At 33.8% G+C, this 17,201-nt stretch overlaps 1 protein-coding gene across 1 annotated transcript; it reads left to right on the top strand.

Annotated features, from left to right (window-relative positions):
• The first annotated feature begins 476 nt into the window (after positions 1-476).
• LOC145795662 (uncharacterized) lies at positions 477-2,348 on the top strand. The gene is made up of 3 exons (XM_082880505.1): positions 477-795; positions 1,055-1,183; positions 1,519-2,348. The coding sequence occupies exons 1-3, from the start codon at positions 477-479 to the stop codon at positions 2,346-2,348; spliced, it is 1,278 nt and encodes a 425-aa protein (XP_082736631.1).
• The last annotated feature ends 14,853 nt before the right edge of the window (positions 2,349-17,201 follow it).

The raw sequence follows: 17,201 nt of genomic DNA, 5'->3' as shown, positions 1-17,201 counted from the left end.
TGATGGTGAAGCTAGTAGTAGTAGTAGTAGTGTTGTTTGTGAAACTGATTTTTTTCCTTCATTTTATTCAAATCAACGGAAACCTTTACTCTCCGATGGGTGGGTTAGTTGTATGAAAGGAGTGGGACAAAGGTTTGCTCAAGGAGTTGTTGAATTTCGAGATGCGTTGTCAAAGTATTCTATTCATTCCGATTTTAATTTTGATTTTGTTAAGAATGACAAGGATCGTGTCACTGTTCATTGTAAGAGAAGGGCAGATTTGGGATATTTATGGAGCGTGCATGTTAGAGTGAAAAATTATAGTAAAGCTTTTATTATTAAACAATTTAAGGATGTTTATACTTGTGGATCTTCTTTTCGTACAATTAAACATGCTAGGATGACTTCAAGTATGATTGGTGGGCTAATTTCAAGTGATATTCGTAATAAGGCTTTGACATCGGTTAGTGAGGTGGTTTGTGATGTCAAGGACTATTATGGAACATAAGTTTCTTATCGGCGAGCTTGGATGGGTGTTGAAAAAGCAAGGGGTCTTGTTTTTGGTGACTATTCATCATCATTTGGATCTTCGTTGGTATGTTGATGCTGCTAATGCTTGCAATTCGGGGAGTGTTTTTGATATGGAATTTGATATTGATAGTAAAGGAAGACATTTCAAATGCTTATTTTTCGCTTTTAAGGCCTGTATTCATGGTTTCAAGTATTGTAGGCCTGTGTTGATGCTTGATGGAACTTTCTTGAAAGGAAGACACAAAGGTTGTTTATTGGCTGCTACGGCAAAAGATGGTAACCAAGGTATATTTTGTGTCTATTTGTTATTATTATTGAAACAGTGATAATTCTATCATTTTTGTTACTGGAGAGTGCTGATTATTGAGTATGGTCAATCTATTAGTGATAAATTTATGTTGTATACTTTTGTTAAATTTTTATATTTGTACAGTGATAAATTTATCTATGGCTGGTGCTATATGTTATATACTTTCTGTTTTGATTTTCTTTTTGTAATTTTTTTATTTGTGATTGATAACGTGTACATATATTTTGTTTGTAGGTTTATATCCATTATGTTTTGCTATTGTTAATAGTGAAAGTTATGACAGTTGGCATTGGTTCTTGTCAAAGTTATTTGGTATTTTGACTCCGGAGAGGGATATTGTGTTTGTTACTGATCGACATGGAGGTTTGCTAAAAGATTTAGCTGAGGTCTTTCCGTTTTCTTCTCATTCTTTTTGTCTAATGCATTTGAAGACAAACTTGAAGACTTATTTAGCCCTGTTTGGTACAGCTGTGGGAAAGTGCTTATAGCTTATACCTTAATAGCTTATAGCTTATAACTATGAATATAAGCTGATTTCTGACTTATAAATTCAGCTTCTCCTGCCCCACTCAAAGAATAAGTCGATTTCTGACTTACAAAAAGCTATAAGCTGTATTGTTAAGCTAAACCAAACACATCAAAATAGCTTAAATTAAGCTGAAAGCTGAAATAAGCTGAAATTAAGCTGTACCAAACAGGACCTTTGTCAGTGAAGTGTCGTGAATCTAAAGAGTATTTGCTTACTCTTTTTAGTAGATGTGCATATGCTCCTACTATTGAGTTGTTTAATGAGCTATTTGAAGAATTTAAGGGTCGTTGTGGTCGTAGTGTTGAGACGTTTCTTGAGGAGTTGCCTAATGAGTGTTGGTGTAACGCTTATTTTCAAGGCAAGAGGTATGGTGAAACGTACACAAATGCTGAGGAATCTTTTAATTCATGGATTAAGGATGAACGCCATTTGTTTTCAACTAGTCTTGTTGATGCTATACGGGTGAAACTAATGGAGCAATTTTCAAGAAGGAGAGAAGTTGGGAATAAGTGGAATCATATTATTTGTCCTTTTGCAGAGAAAAAGCTGAAAGAAGCTTTTAATGATACAAAAGCATGGATAGTTAAGAAATGTAGTGATGACATTTATGAAATCCAATTGGATCATTCAGTTATGGTTGATATTGGGAAACGTTGTTGTTCTTGTCGATTGTGGGAAATTGATTCTTTTTCTTGCAAACATGGTTTTTGTGCTATAAAGAGGAGTGGGAAGGATCTGAATTGCTTTCTTGATGATTACTACCGTGTTAGTAGTTATTGTGATTCTTATTTACATTCTATCTATCCAGTTCCTAGTATGTGGAAGCCAAATCTAGTAGTTGATGATGACATTGTTTTACCTCATCTTTGTAAGAGACCAGTTGGACGTCCAAGAACGGAGAGAATGCCTTCTAAGGGCGAAATCAAGAGAATTAGGTGCAGTAGATGTGGAAATATGGGAACTCATAATTGGAAGACATGTAAAGAAGCTTTGCTTTAGTTGTATTGATTTTAATTGAATTACTTTGTTGAGAGTTGAGAGGTGTTACTTGCATTGAATGATTGAGTATTTTTGGAAAGATGTATCATTTTGGTACTCGCATTGAATGATTGAGGAATTTGTTGAACAGAAATTATATTTTTTAGTGATATTTTTACAGGATTAAGTTTAACAGATTTATATTATTTGATTTGTGTTAAATGTAGTTGCTGTTTTTGGTGTTTTATAAAGTGATAAATTTATCACTGGTTGGTTTGGAGAAGTTGATGGATTATTTTTTTGTAGGAATGATAAATTTACCATTAATGTGGTTCTTGAATTTTGTTATTTTGAAGAATGATAAATTTATCACTGATTGTGTGGGAAGAGTTGATGGTTTATTACATTTATGTCAGTGGTTGATAAATTTATCACTATCATACCCAAGCAAATGTTCTTTTCTACAGTGATACATTTATCATTGTCTGGAGTTATCTAGTTTTCCCAGAAAAAATTTCCACAATACAAAGGTGTATATGAAATCTCTAGAATACATAATTGCATATCTGCTGTGTTAACTACTTTAAAAAACAAAAAAATTTAGATCAACTACCATGTTTATCTGGTTTAGCAACAAGTTCTTAGTCTGCATACTGTTTTGTGGTCACTCAGAAGCAAGCTTTGGATGTTTGAGTTGTTTAACTGAAGTATCAAATGGTTTTGATTATTCAAAAATCACCAAGGATGGCATGTTCCTACATTCATTCTCAAACTTGGGAATATCTTCAAATTGTAACAGTATTTTAATTTCCAATTTGGACAATGTAATAGTGCTTGTGTTTTAATTTTCAATTAGGTAAATTTTTTATTATTTTTTATAGTGTTTTGTTTACTTGAATTAGGGAAAAAGAATGAGAGAGAGAGAGAGAGAGAGAGAGAGAGTCGCTGGTTTTTTTGTTTGAACAGTGGTAAATTTATCAGTGTTCACAGTGATAAATTTGTTAAAATAGTGATAAATTTATCAGGGTAAACAAAACACTATAAAAAATAAATTTATCAGTATAGTGACTCCAAACCTGTTATTAACCTTTAAATTCAACACAAATACTGAGATTAGAATCAATATTTTGAATGAAATTTGGATAACAAGACTGATATCAAAAGCCAGATCTGGTAATGATATGGCTAAAAAAGACTGAATGTTTCATTGAAGCAAATTTGAGATTGTAACAACCAAGCATTGTCTATAACTTTGACATTGTATCAACCAAGCACTGTCCATAACTTTGACATTGTAACAACGAAGCATTGTAATATTCATTGGAGGAAAGTAAGAACCAAAATCATCAAAATATAGGTAACATTGTAACAAGCAAACAAGCAAAATGTATGAAGTATTGACATTCTAACAACCAAATGGATCAGTGCTTCCTTTTGTTTTCTTCTATTCTAGATCTGTTGATTATTGCAGAGGCAAGTCATCAATGTTTTCATCAGGTATTTGTCGTTGAGCAACTTGTTGGTCAGTCAAGAAGATAGTTAACATATCAGCTCTCAATTGATTGCATTCTTCCTTGGAAAAAGTAGGCATTACGTTGTTTTTGGAAACATATTGCCTCATGATATAGCAAACAATGATTCTACAATCAAGCCTGCAAAAGCATTTTGAAAACAAAATATTATAATTTGGTTTCGTCGCTTTTTTTTTTTTTTTTTAATAACAGTGTTTTGTTATTGATAAACTTATGACGTGTCTGCTTGTTGTGGGCTGTTGATGACGCTCTCAGTCTCCTGTTTAAATTTATCAGGGTGGATGAGAGTTGGCTTCCGATCCTTTATGTACTTGTCAATAAACTCTCTCTGCAACATATACATTTGTATAATTATTCTATTAGAAAGTCAATTGAAACAATTAATGAGAAACCATGGATTTAAAGAATGATAAATATGTTACTGTATAAATTTTTGATGTATAATTGAGCATGGATCAGGATTGATGTATTAGATTAATGTTAAGTTTGATAGTGAAAACATTTTTACCACTTCATTTGCGGCCTTGAAATGTGGATCTTTAGCCATTGCTCCCCTTGGTCTCATGGAATTGTAGAATTTCCATGAACCTTCTTCAATGTCAAGGACAAGGATTGTCCAGTGAAAATTTTGGTGGATTGGGAAGAGAAGGTATCTTGCTTTCATGGCTTCAGGCATCATTTTGTTCAACATTCTCTTTCTTGCTTCCTCATCTTTTGTAGTGAACAAGTGCTAACAAATATAAATAAAGAAAAAAATAATGTTAATTTAACTTTAAATTTTTTCAAATTAAATAGGTGGTGAGTATGAAACTTTTTGTCACTGTGATCAAAATTTTATCAATCCATATCAAAATTTATCAGTGCATTGCAAAATTCATCTATACTACATATAAAGGGAACACATCTATTGGTGTCTTGAGGCCTTTTTTTCTCCTCTATGTGAAATGGATCTTTATATCCCCTAATATATCTATACTATGCTTCTCTTTCATTATGTAAATATTCATAGATGATCCGTAACATGTTATATATCCATACTGCTTATTTGAAGTACACTCATGTGAGTGTGCACATCTACTAATATATATATATATATATCATGATTCCCTCCATTCCATAGTTGTAATGAATGTTGTCCGTTACTTAATAAATTACATCAAACAAGAGCTTTATGAGGCTTCACCACTAACAAAATGAAAGTGGGCTATATTCTGCAACATCATAGCATATAATCAAGCTATTTCAATTTTAACACATCTCAATATTTGTTGAAGTTCTCAATATCATATGCAGTAGTTTCGAAAACCCAAAAAAGTGCCCAGAATTTTTAATCAAAGTCTGGGATTTACTCATACTGTGGCGCCACAATAACAAGGTCAAAATATATAACAGTGATTACAAAATCTGAATCAGAAATTCTGGTTCGGTTTGCTTGACTCTTTGTTTCACATGTCAAGCTTTGAATTAGGAAACAGGACCAATTGAAGAGGGAAGGTAGTGTCATATGTTTGAAACTAGTTACTCAGTTAAGCAAATAGAGGTTATACACTGATAAAAAACAAAACAAGTGTTGTTCCTCAATTAAGAAAACTAGTTACTTACATGGCAACTTGAAATGAATATGAATGATGTTGTTCCTTGTTTTTGTGCAAGCAAATGTTCTGCATATGCATCTATTACCTGTGTTGAAAACAAAAAACAAAACAAGGAATTAATATAAATCAAACACTAAAATGTTATTTTAATGAGTTACAAATTTAACTTACAATGCTTACCAAATCTTGACCCTTCAATATTTTGTCAATGTCATTTAAGTAGACATAGGTTCCATGGTGAGATCCTTGCCACACTGGCTGATCCTCAAAAAAAAGGTTATTAGTGTTGGAATAATAAATTTATTAATATTTTTGGTATATTTGATACTTATAAATTCAATATCAGTTAATGATAAACAGTCGGCAAAAGTGAACTACAGGAGTCAAGAGAGAAGTTTGTTACTTTTTTCTTTTTTTTTTGTATTTGCCCAATGTGCAATGAGATTTTGCCTTGATTTTTCTGGTAGGATGTTGAAAATTTCGTTTGAAGTTTTCAATTTCTTCATTGCAGGTTGCTGTTGTGTGTGTTGTTCTTCCGAGTACTTGTTTGCCTCAGCCAATGTTGCAATTCTCTCATGGAGTATTTTGATTTCTTCATCTTTCCTTTGCATTTGTTTTTTGAGCTGATCTTACATTTCCTTTTTCAGCTTGTTGAGTTACTGCTACAGGTTATCATTTGCAGTTTGAAGGATGTCCCTTTCCATTTGTAACTTTTCCATTTTGAGCATGTCGTCTTCTATCCTCTCAAAAACAAGTACTTCTACCAGATTCGGATCCACTTCAGGCTCTTTGTCAACTTTGTTTCCTTCACTCTTTTGTGATTCAAAGGGTACTGTTTTCTTTTTCTTTTTAGGGCATATTTTGTGTGGAATTGGTTCCCATGTTTCATGTTTGAATTTGTTTTCAGTCAATGTTTGTTCTTCTTTTTCAGAAATTTCAGTCTGATTTTTTTGCTGAAAATTAGCATCTTCATCTTCATCTTCATCTTTATCCTGAATTTTTCCTAGTAGCATTCGGTATATTTTTTTCTCTTCATCTGTGTGCTTCAAATTGTTCTCCTATATAGATGGAAATTAAAAAAATGAATGATATGACACAAATTTTACAGATAAATTTCTCATAGCAAATTTTATCACTCAATTAGGAAAATTAAACAAATCTATGATTGTTATAGCAAATTTTATCACTGAACTAGGCATAGTAAGCAAACCTGTCATTGTATATCAAATTTTATCACTGAATTAGCAAAAGTAAGCTAATAAAGTAAATATAAGACAAAATGTCTAATTCAATTCATTTTTACGGATAAATTTATCAATACAGAAACCTAATCAGTTTTAGTCGAATATAAAGTAACCCAAATAAAGTAAATATGAAACAGAACTCATGCACAGTAGACAAATAGAAAAACATTCACTGCATAAAAGAATTTATCACTCAATTAGGTATACTAAGGGAAATTTGTCACTCAATTAGGCAAATTAAATAAATTTATCAGTGTGAACAAAAATTTATCACTGCATAAGAAAATCTATCATTTCTTTAAACAAAACAAAGGTTAGCATTGCATACCACAATATCTTTTAGCTCTTGCAAGGATGAACTTGCCAATTGTTGTCCCAAACATATGATGTTCCATTTAGCAAATCTTGGGATTGCATTTTTGGCATTGGGTTTGATGGTGCTTGTGTGTTCTCATATCCAATACTGTTAAAGACAAAAAAAATTCTTATAAACAAGTATTTAGTAAACGTAAATATTATAGTTCATAAGTTATAAGTGAGATATTTACTTACCAATACAAGCATCACACATCCGGACACTTTATCAATTTGGTTGATGTTTCTTTCTATTGATTTTGTGAGTTGTTGCTTTGCCGCGTCGCACCAATCATAAAACTTTATTTTGTCAATATCCTCAAGATATTTCATGAACCCCCAACCAATTGTAGTGCCAGTACCAGGATATAACAACAGCAAGCAAATCAAGAGGCACACAAGCCTCACAACATCTTCTCTGTCTTTCTTCTTCTTGCTTCTCAAAAGTTTGGTTATCAACTTTTGGATTGAAGCACTTGTCATTTTATTCTCTCTTATTTTCCTTCTTTTTACCAAATCTATGTCATCTTTTCTTCCATATACAAGATGCATCTTCTTTTGTCCACATGCAATCCCAAAAATTAACTTGAAATCATTTCTTTTCAACTTCAGCTTCTTTCCTCCAATTTGAAATGTGGTTCCATCCATTTGGTATGTTTGCAAGATTTTTGCAACCACATCATCATGTTTTATTAAATCTGTTTTTTGCACCTTCTTCTTTGACAAAATGTCAACTAGAAGGAAGAAGGGAGTCTTTTTCAATATTTGGAGATGCTCATTTTCAAGTTTCGTGTTATTGAAGAATCTGATGAGGGATAGCATGTTTAAGCGGTACACATATTTTGCTTCACGGTCATGAATTTGATCACTTGTTTTTCTTCCCTCTATTTTCTTCTTGCCTTTTGGTTTGTGCTGCTTTGGTTCTTGTTTGTTTTGTTGGGGCTTGGTTCTTGTTTATGCTAGTTTCTATTGTTGGTGTTTGGCTATTCTCTCTTTTTGTTGTCCTTGTTCTTGAGATTCGTTTGCAGGTTCATCCTTCTGTTGTCTCTGTCTTTTCTTCCTTTCTTGTTGTTTGCTTGTTGTTTCTCTTGTTGCTCTTTCCTTTTTTTTGTCTTGTTGCTTTTTTGTCTCTTTCTTGTCTTTCTCTTCTTGCTTTTAGGTTTTTGCTGTTAAAGATCTTCTTTCTGGCATAGATAATGTCATGAGAGAGCTCACAACATCTATATAAAAGAAGGATATCAATGAAGTAGGCAAACCATGCAAAATTTATGGATATACAACCAAATTTATCATTTAATTAAGCAAAGAAACACTGATAAAACTTGAATATATTCATAATTCCTCTGTATTGATTTTGTTAGCTAGCAAACAAAATAATTCAAACAATCAAAGAAGAATGAGAAGAATTATGACAAAATTTATTACGTAATTAAGCAAACAAAGTTTATACTGTGAAAAGTTCTGATAATGATCAGCAAAACAGAGCACTCAATTGGGTTGGGTCAGATGCATGTGGCAATAGTTGGGAAGGAATTCATTGCACCAATTCACATGTGACATGTATATAAGTTGCTATTGTTTTTTACCTTCAATGGATTGTTGCTGTTTACTTATTCTTTCTTTTGCTTCTGCTTGTTTTTTAGCTTCATCTGCAGGTTCTTGTTTTTGATGTCTCTGTCTTTTCTCCCTTTCTTTGTGTTTGGTTGTTGTTGCTGGTCTTGCAGTTTCCTTTTTGTTGCCTTGTTGCTTTTTTTTCTTTTTCTTTTGTTTCTCTTCTTGCTTTTGGGTTTTTGCTGTTAAAGATCTTCTTCCTGGCATAGATAATGTCATGAGAGAGCTCACAACATCTATATAAAAGAAGGATATCAATGAGGTAGGCAAAACATGCAAAATTTATGGATATACAACCAAATTTATCATTTAATTAAGCAAAGAAACACTGATAAAACTTGAATATATTCATGATTCCTCTGTATTGATTTTGTTAGCTAGCAAACAAAATAATTCAAACAATCAAAGAAGAATAAGAAGAATTATGACAAAATTTATTACGTAATTAAGCAAACAAAGCTTATACAGTGAAGAGTTCTAATAATGATCAGCAAAACAGAGCACTCAATTAGGTTGGGTCAGATGCATGTGGCAATAGTTGGAAAGGGATTCATTGCACCAATTCACGTGTGACATGTATATAAGTTGCTATTGTTTTTTACCTTTAATGGATTGTTGCTGTTTCCTTATTCTTTCTTTTGCTTTTGCTTGTTTTGGAGCTTCATCTGCAGGTTCTTGTTTCTGATGTCTCTGTCTTTTCTCCCTTTCTTGTTGTTTGGTTGTTGTTGCTGTTCTTGTGGTTTCCTCTTTGTTATCTTGTTGTTTTTTTGTCTCATTGTTGTCTTGCTTTTCTCACTTTTGTCTTTTTGCAGTATAAGATCTTATTTCTAGCCTAGATAATCTCTTACGAGAACTCGCAACATCTATATGAAAGAGGTATATCAATGAATAAGGCAAACCATGCAAAATTTATGGATATACGACAAAATCATCATTTAATTAAGCAAAGAAACACTGATAAAGCTTGAATATATTCATAATTCCTCTGGATTCATTTTGTTAGTTAGCAAACAAAATAATTCAAACAATCAAATAAGAATAAGAAGAATTATGAACATTAACCTAATTTATCCCTGAAGCAAATTTAGCAATAAAAAAGAAAAAGAAGAAAAATAGACTGAGGCAAATTCTTCCCCAAAAGAGATCAAATTTGTTTAACTTGGTGAGTCTATTGACTATTGTGTCAATCATCTTCTGCCTACATCAAAATTTTGCATATGTATCCCTATACAGAAATGGAGATAGATGTGTAAGTGATAAACTTATCATTTGGTTTGGTATGTGAACCAAACTTATGAGTTGGTTTGATAAACTTATTAGTTGTATATTTATTTATGTATCTATTGTTACTATTATCTATACGATCTATACTATTATATTATATCAACCCCTATATTGGTTTGTTGAAACTTTTGCCATGTGGCATTTACATAATTTAAAAAAAAAAACTAATCAAATTTTACTTGATGTCCATTACTTGATGTCAGTTACTCTCTTATGGGAACAAACAGTTATAGAACCACACCCTATAGTATGGTTTAATTATCAAATCTATAAATTGGTATGAGTCCTACAACAGAAAAAAGGTTTATCAGGGTAGATGCCTTTATTTGATGCACTTCTATTATAAGGTAAAAGTATTGCAGGGTTCTATTTGTAGGTTGCATTAACAGCATGATTTGTATATTTAAGTTTGGTAAAGATCATTGAGTTACCAAAAGAGAGGTGTAGTTTATAATCGATCAAATATTAAACAAAAATCAGATAAAAAATTAATCCATAAGGTGTAAAAAAATTGCAATTTTTGAGAAATTAGACATAGTGAAATAACCAAATAAAAAATAAAATAAAATATATCAAAAGAAGGATGCAAGTTATTATCAATCAAATATTAAACAAAAGTCACACAAAATTTAATCTATAAAAAAATTACACACATGTAGTGTGTGCACCGTTCTAATTACTATTATATATATGAACAACTCATGTTAATATCTTGAACCAACTGCCTACTTTAGTCTCTTGAACCGACTCCCTCCTTTTTTGTTAACTGATTTTTTTTGTATCAAAAATTTTAAAAAAAAAATATTTTAAAATGAACCTAATTTTGAACTTGAAAACCAACACCTTTATCACTTGATCAACGAACATTTTACATATTCACAAGTTTTATTTTCCGAAAATGTCCTAATATTGTTGAAATTTGCAAGTTGTAATTGAACCATATCTAGGGTTTTTGAAAATGTGTTTGACTAGGGAGAGAAATGAGGGTTTCAGTTGCTTACGCTTTACAGGCATGTTTCCTTGAATTTTTTGTTCGAATCAGTTGATTTGGTGTTCGAATCGCCTGAGTTGTGTTCGTTGTTTTGCCTGAGAGTGGAAGGGATTCGCTGACGGTGGAGAATGAGAAAAACAAGGCTTCAATCGCGTGACTCACACTTTTGTTTCCCCTGTCTGGCAAATATATTGTGTTAGAATAGTACTTCTTTTAAATTTTTTTTATCGGTGATAAATTTATCAATGGCAAATATCTTAGTACAATAGGAAGATATTTCGAGTTTTGCAATTCATTTTCTATTTAAATTGTTCAACATTTCAGTTTAGAAAATGCTTCAGCTTTCTCATATTCTTATTCAGATGAAATATAAACATATTATATTTGGTATTGAAATAAAATACTTGTAATACTAATTAAAAAAAAATTAAAAAAAATTAAATTAGCTATCAACTTAAAATTAATAAAACCTGATTCTTAAATATTAGTATTTTGCATTGTAAAATTATAGTATGATCTTTCAACATTCTTGAGCTCATGTATAATTAATTACAAATAATTTTTTGAATTTTTTTTTTTTACGAATGTATTCTAAACATTGAATGTAATTACGTACAAAACATTGAATGTTTATAAACATTGAATAATTTTTTTTAATTTTTTTTTTAATGAATGTATTCTAAACATTGAATGTAATTAAGTACAAAACATTGAATGTTTCATTGTAGCAAATTAAGAACCAAAATGATCAAAACAATGTAATACTATTTATGTTTTAATTTTTAATTTAGGTAAATTTTTTTATTTTTTTATAGTGTTTTGTTTACTTGAATTGGGAAAAAAGAATGAGAGAGAGAGAGAGAGAGAGAGAGAGAGAGAGATTTTACAATAGTACTTTTCTTTTTCTTTTTTTATCAGTGGCAAATATCTTGCTACAATAGCAAGATATTTTGAGTTTTGCAATTCATTTTTAGTCTAAATTATTTAAAATTTTAGTCTAGGAAATGCTTCAGTGTTCTCATGTTCAGATAAAATATAATACATGAGAACATTCTTGAGCATTTTATAAACATGAGAACACTCTTGAGCATTCTTGAGCATTTTAATAACACCTAATTCTTAAATATTAATATTTTGCATTGTAAAATTACAATATGATTTTTCGACATTCTTGAGCTCATGTGCAAGTAACTACAAATATAATTTTTCTTTTTTACAAATTTATTCTAACTGTACTTATATCTTATTTTTAAAAATTTTACAATGATCAAAACAATGTAATAGTGTATGTGTTTTAATTTTCAATTTAGGTAAATTTTTAATTTTTTTTATAGTGCTTTGTTTAATTGAGTTTGGAAAAAAGAATGAGAGAGAGAGAGAGGTGCTGGTTTTTTTGTTTGAACATTAATAAATTTGTCAGTGTTCACAGTGATAAATTTGTTGAAACAGTGATAAATTTATCAGTGTAAACAAAACACTATAAGAAAATGAATTTATTAGTATAGTGATTCCAAACCTGTTATTAACGTTTAAATTTGACACAAATAATCAAATTATAATCAATTTTTTGAATGAAATTTGCATAAAACCAGTGTAATAACCCACATTCATGTCTTAGTCATGTTCATGTACATTTGCATGATTTTGTCTTGTTAAGCTTGCATTTGCAGACTTTGACTTGTTTTGCCTAAGTAAAGGTCCCTGTCTTGTTTTGTGCTTATGTGATTTGCCTAAGTGTTGTATGCATGTTTTGTTCCTTCCTTGCTGTCTCAAGCCTAGGTCATGCCAAGCCTAGGTCACACCTTTGAACCTCTTATCCCTAGGACCATCTTGGAACCACTTTGGTTGACCTCCACCATCACCGAGGCATATTGGCCGAGATGTCATCATCTAGGCCGAGGTGTGCATCACCTAGGCCGAGATATGCATCATCTAGGCCGAGATGTTATCATCTAGGCATCCTAGATACTTGATCCTTGCACCTAGTGATCTTGTTCCGGGACTGGAATGACCTAGACCGAGGTGTGGCATATCTAGGCCGAGTGTTATCCTTCCCAGCCAAGGTCATTGGAACCTTACTTGCCGAAGCCTATGTCCTAAGCCGAGATCATTACCTGCCGGAGTGCCTATGCCACCTTGCTTGTCATACACACTTTGTCATACACTTGTCTTGTCTTTCAATCCCCATTTTGAGGAAAACTAATCCGGTAGTGCCACATGTCCCTGCAGAGGGTTAAATCAGCCGGCAGAGAGAGAAAAACATATCATTTGCTACATCCTTGTCTTAGAAGAGAGAGAAGCTCTAGGAAGAGGAAGAGGAATTCTGGAGAGAGGTAGATTTCCAAGATTGATCTTCACACCTTGAACTGTTAGATCCGTGTTTTGAGGTTAGATTCTTAGTCTACTCTTGTTGTTCTTATCGTTCATCTAGCTGCATTGCATGATCTAGCATGTTTCATAAGCCATACATTGCTTTGAAGTTCGGTTTTAGAAAGAGAAAGCGATATTCATGTGTTCTTGAGGAAAAACCATGTTTTGATCCGAAAGTTTGTATCAAGATCCATATTTTCGTGTTTGTTTTCATATGATCTTCAAGTATGGGTACCAAGGTCCATGTTTTCGAACTCATAGCATGAAATCCCAGATCTTGTAATAACAAGTTATGATTTTAGTATTCATGTTCTTCATGTTCTTCATGCTCATGTTCTTCATATTCTTCAAGGAGGAAACCCAGATTTCCAGGCTTCATTTCCCTAGGTGTGATCACCGAGACCACTCTTGCCTAGATCACACACCTAGGCCAAGCATCGTATCTCACCTTGGCCTACCTTGCATGATCACTTGCACGTTAGTTTATCTTGCATGCACACCTAGGCCAACCTCTGCACACCTAGGCTAACCACTGCACACCTAGGCCAACCATGGTACACCCTTGCCGGCACCTTGTAACACCTCGGCAGACAGCTGCACACTGAAGCCTAGGTAAGCACACCTCAGCGAAGAGGTGTGGGACCTCGGCCAAGACCTCTCGGGTTCACCCAACTAAGTCATTTTAGCCTAGATCATCTTTGTGCATCCATTCCAAGACCTGGTTGGTACCCAGCATGTTTTCCCTAGATGAAAAACAGTGTTTTAACTTCCAGCATGTTTTCCCTAGATCATTTGCATTCATGTAAAGTTTGTTTTTAAGAGTGCATTCAATAGGCTTTGGCATGTATTTTTAGGTATTGGATCCTTGCTTTAACCCCGACGTCCGAAGAGCTATGTGAGTGGTATTTTTAATAAAGCTATGTTATAAAGTTTTGATAAAGCTTTGCTTTGTTTTGAAAAGTATTTGATCAAGCATGAATGATTATCCCTAGTTTTTGTATCAAGTATTATCTTGTTTTGATGACATTCTTGGAAAGTCCTCCCATGCTAGGGGACTCTAAGCCCATGTAGCACCATGTTTGAGAGATCTCTGCCATCGACGGTCTGTGAACGGATGGCCCCACCGACAGTCTGGTGTAGGGGTGGATTTGTCTAATCGATTCCAGGTCGATTATTCCCTTGTTTTGTCTGGAATGTCATCCCCCATGTTGTATGTAGATGTTATTAAACATCCAAGAAGATTTGAAAGACCATGATTAATGAACTTGATTCATCCCACGTTTTGTTACAAGCTATGATATGTATTGTTTTGATAAAGATCTCGGATATCATTCATTTAAACCTTTATTACTAATATCATTCACTGAGTATCCAAGTTCACCCTCTCCTTATATATATATGTAGGTGGCAAGCAAGAAGGCGGTGACGCCTAGGCATGTTGTTTTGCAAGATGTTTTTGGGTTCATGTTATGTCGGCATCTTGAAGATTATGCTTCTTGACTTTATATTTCATGTATTTTGTATATGTCGGCTTGAGAAGCCTTTTGATCAAGATGTAACATGTACTTTATTTTATTTGTATTCAAGTTGTAAAACCATGCTAAGATGTATGTCATTTCATTTGATTTATGCACATCTCTTATGGACTACTTAGATTTAAATATATTGCTTCCGCACATGTAAGCCCCATATGTCTACTCTGATTGTGTATGAATCTTTGTAAGTTGGCCTTTGGTAATCTCGGATTACTGGCCATCATGGCTCCATTCTACTAAGGGGCGGAATGGGGTCGTGACAACCAGACTGATATCAAAAGCCAGATATGTAAACAATATAGATAAAAATGACTAAATGTTTCATTGAAGCAAATGAAGAACCAAAATAATCAAAACAATGTAACAAGGTTTGTGTTTTAATTTTCAATTTAGGTAAATTTTTTATTTATTTATAGTGCTTTGTTTAATTGAGTTTGGAGAAAAGAATGAGAGAGAGAGAGAGAGAGAGAGAGAGAGAGAGAGAGAGTAATAACCCACATTCATGTCTTAGTCATGTTCATGTGCATTTTCATGATTTTGTCTTGTTAAGCTTGCATTTGTAGACTTAGACTTGTTCTTCCTAGGTAAAGGTTCTTGTCTTGTCTTGATGCTATCATGTTTTGCCTAAGTGTTATGTGCATGCTTTGTTCCTTCCTTGTTGTCTCAAGCCTAGGTCATGCCAAGCCTATGTTATGCCAAGCGTAGGTCATGTTAAGCCTAGGTCATGTCAGGCCTAGGTCATGCCAAGCCTATGTCATGCCAAGCCTAGGTCATGCCAAGCCTAGGTCATGTTAAGCCTAGGTCATGCCAAGCCTAGGTCATGTTAAGCCTAGGTCATCTATCCTTACTGCCTCAAGCCTAGGTCACACCATTGAGCGCCAACACCTAGAACCATCTTGGAACCACCTTGGTTGACCTCCACCATCACCTAGGCATATTGGCTGAGATGTCATCATCTAGGCCGAGGTGTGCATCACCTAGGCCGAGATGTGTATCATCTAGGCCGAGATGTTATCATCTAGATGTCCTAGATCTTTGATCCTTGCACCTAGTGATCTTGTTCCTGGACTGGTATGACCTAGACCGAGGTGTGGCACATCTAGGCCGAGGTGTGGCACAGCTAGGTCAAGTGTTATCCTTCCTAGCCGAGATCATTGAGACCTTACTTGCCGAAGCCTATGTCTTGATCCGAGATCATTACCTACCGGAGTGCCCATGTCATCTTGCTTGTTGTATACAGATTGTCATATTCTTGTCCTGTCATTCTGTCACCTTTTTTAGGAGAGCCAACCAGTCGTTGCCACGTGTCCCAGCAGAGGGTTAAGTCAGCCGGCAGAGAGAGAAAACATATCATTTGTCATATATTTGTCCTAGGAAGAGAGAGAAGCTCTAGGAAGAAGAAGAGAAGTTCTTAGAGAGAGAACTAGATTTCCAAGCTTGATCTTCACACCTTGAACCGTTAGATCCGTGTTTTGAGGTTAGATTCTTGATCTACTCTTGTTATTCTTTATGTTGATCTGATCACATTGCATGATCTAGCATGATTCATGAGCCATGCATTGATTTAAAGCTTGTTTTAGAAAGAGAAAATGATGTTCTTGTGTTCTTGAAATAAAACCATGCTTTGATTCGAAAGTTTGTATCAAGATCCATATTTTTGTGTTTGTTTTCATAAGATCTTCACGTATGGGTACCCAGGTCCATGTTTTCGAACTCATCTCATGAAATCTTAGATTTTGAATAAAGAAGTTATGATTTTAGCATTCATGTTCTTCATGTTCTTATCCTTCATGTTCTTCATGTTCTTCAAGGGGGAAACCCAGATTTTCAGACTTCATTTCCCTAGGAATGATCACCGAGACCACTCTTGCCTAGATCCCACACCTAGGCCAAGCATCATATCTCACCTTGGCCTACCTTGCATGATCACTTACACCATTAGTCTATCTTGCATGCACACCTAGGCTAACCACTGCACACCTAGGCCAACCATGGTACACCCTTGCCGGCACCTTGTAATACCTCGGCAGGCAGCTGCACCCCAAAGCCTAGGTAACCACACTTCGGCCAAGAGGTGTGGGACCTCGGCCAAGACCTCTCGGGTTCACCCAGCTAGGTCATTTTTGCCTAGATCATTTCTGTACATCTATTCCAAGACCTGGTTGGTACCCAGCATACTTTTCCAAGAACAAAAAGAGTATTTTGACTTCCAGCAGATGTTTTACTTTGTCTTGGGTTGGTTTTGGAAAGAAATGTCGGATCATTTGCACTCATGAAAAGCTTATTTTAAGAATGCATTTCATATCCATCTTTGAGCATCTCTTCTTGTCTTCTTGAAGTGCATTCAGTAGACTATAT

This window comes from Camellia sinensis, chromosome 7 (assembly GCF_055761805.1).
Source record: "Camellia sinensis isolate YWXY chromosome 7, ASM5576180v1, whole genome shotgun sequence".
Classification (NCBI taxonomy): Eukaryota; Viridiplantae; Streptophyta; class Magnoliopsida; order Ericales; family Theaceae; genus Camellia; species Camellia sinensis.
This window is presented reverse-complemented; position numbering and strand designations above follow the sequence as displayed.

Excerpts from the sequence above, each read along its gene's own strand:
- LOC145795662 (XM_082880505.1), top strand. The coding sequence starts at position 477 with ATGGAACATAAGTTTCTTATCGGCGAGCTTGGATGGGTGTTGAAAAAG. Across the intron at positions 796-1,054 it reads GGCAAAAGATGGTAACCAAG|GTTTATATCCATTATGTTTT; the intron begins GTATATTTTGTG and ends TTTTGTTTGTAG. Across the intron at positions 1,184-1,518 it reads TGTTACTGATCGACATGGAG|GACCTTTGTCAGTGAAGTGT; the intron begins GTTTGCTAAAAG and ends TGTACCAAACAG.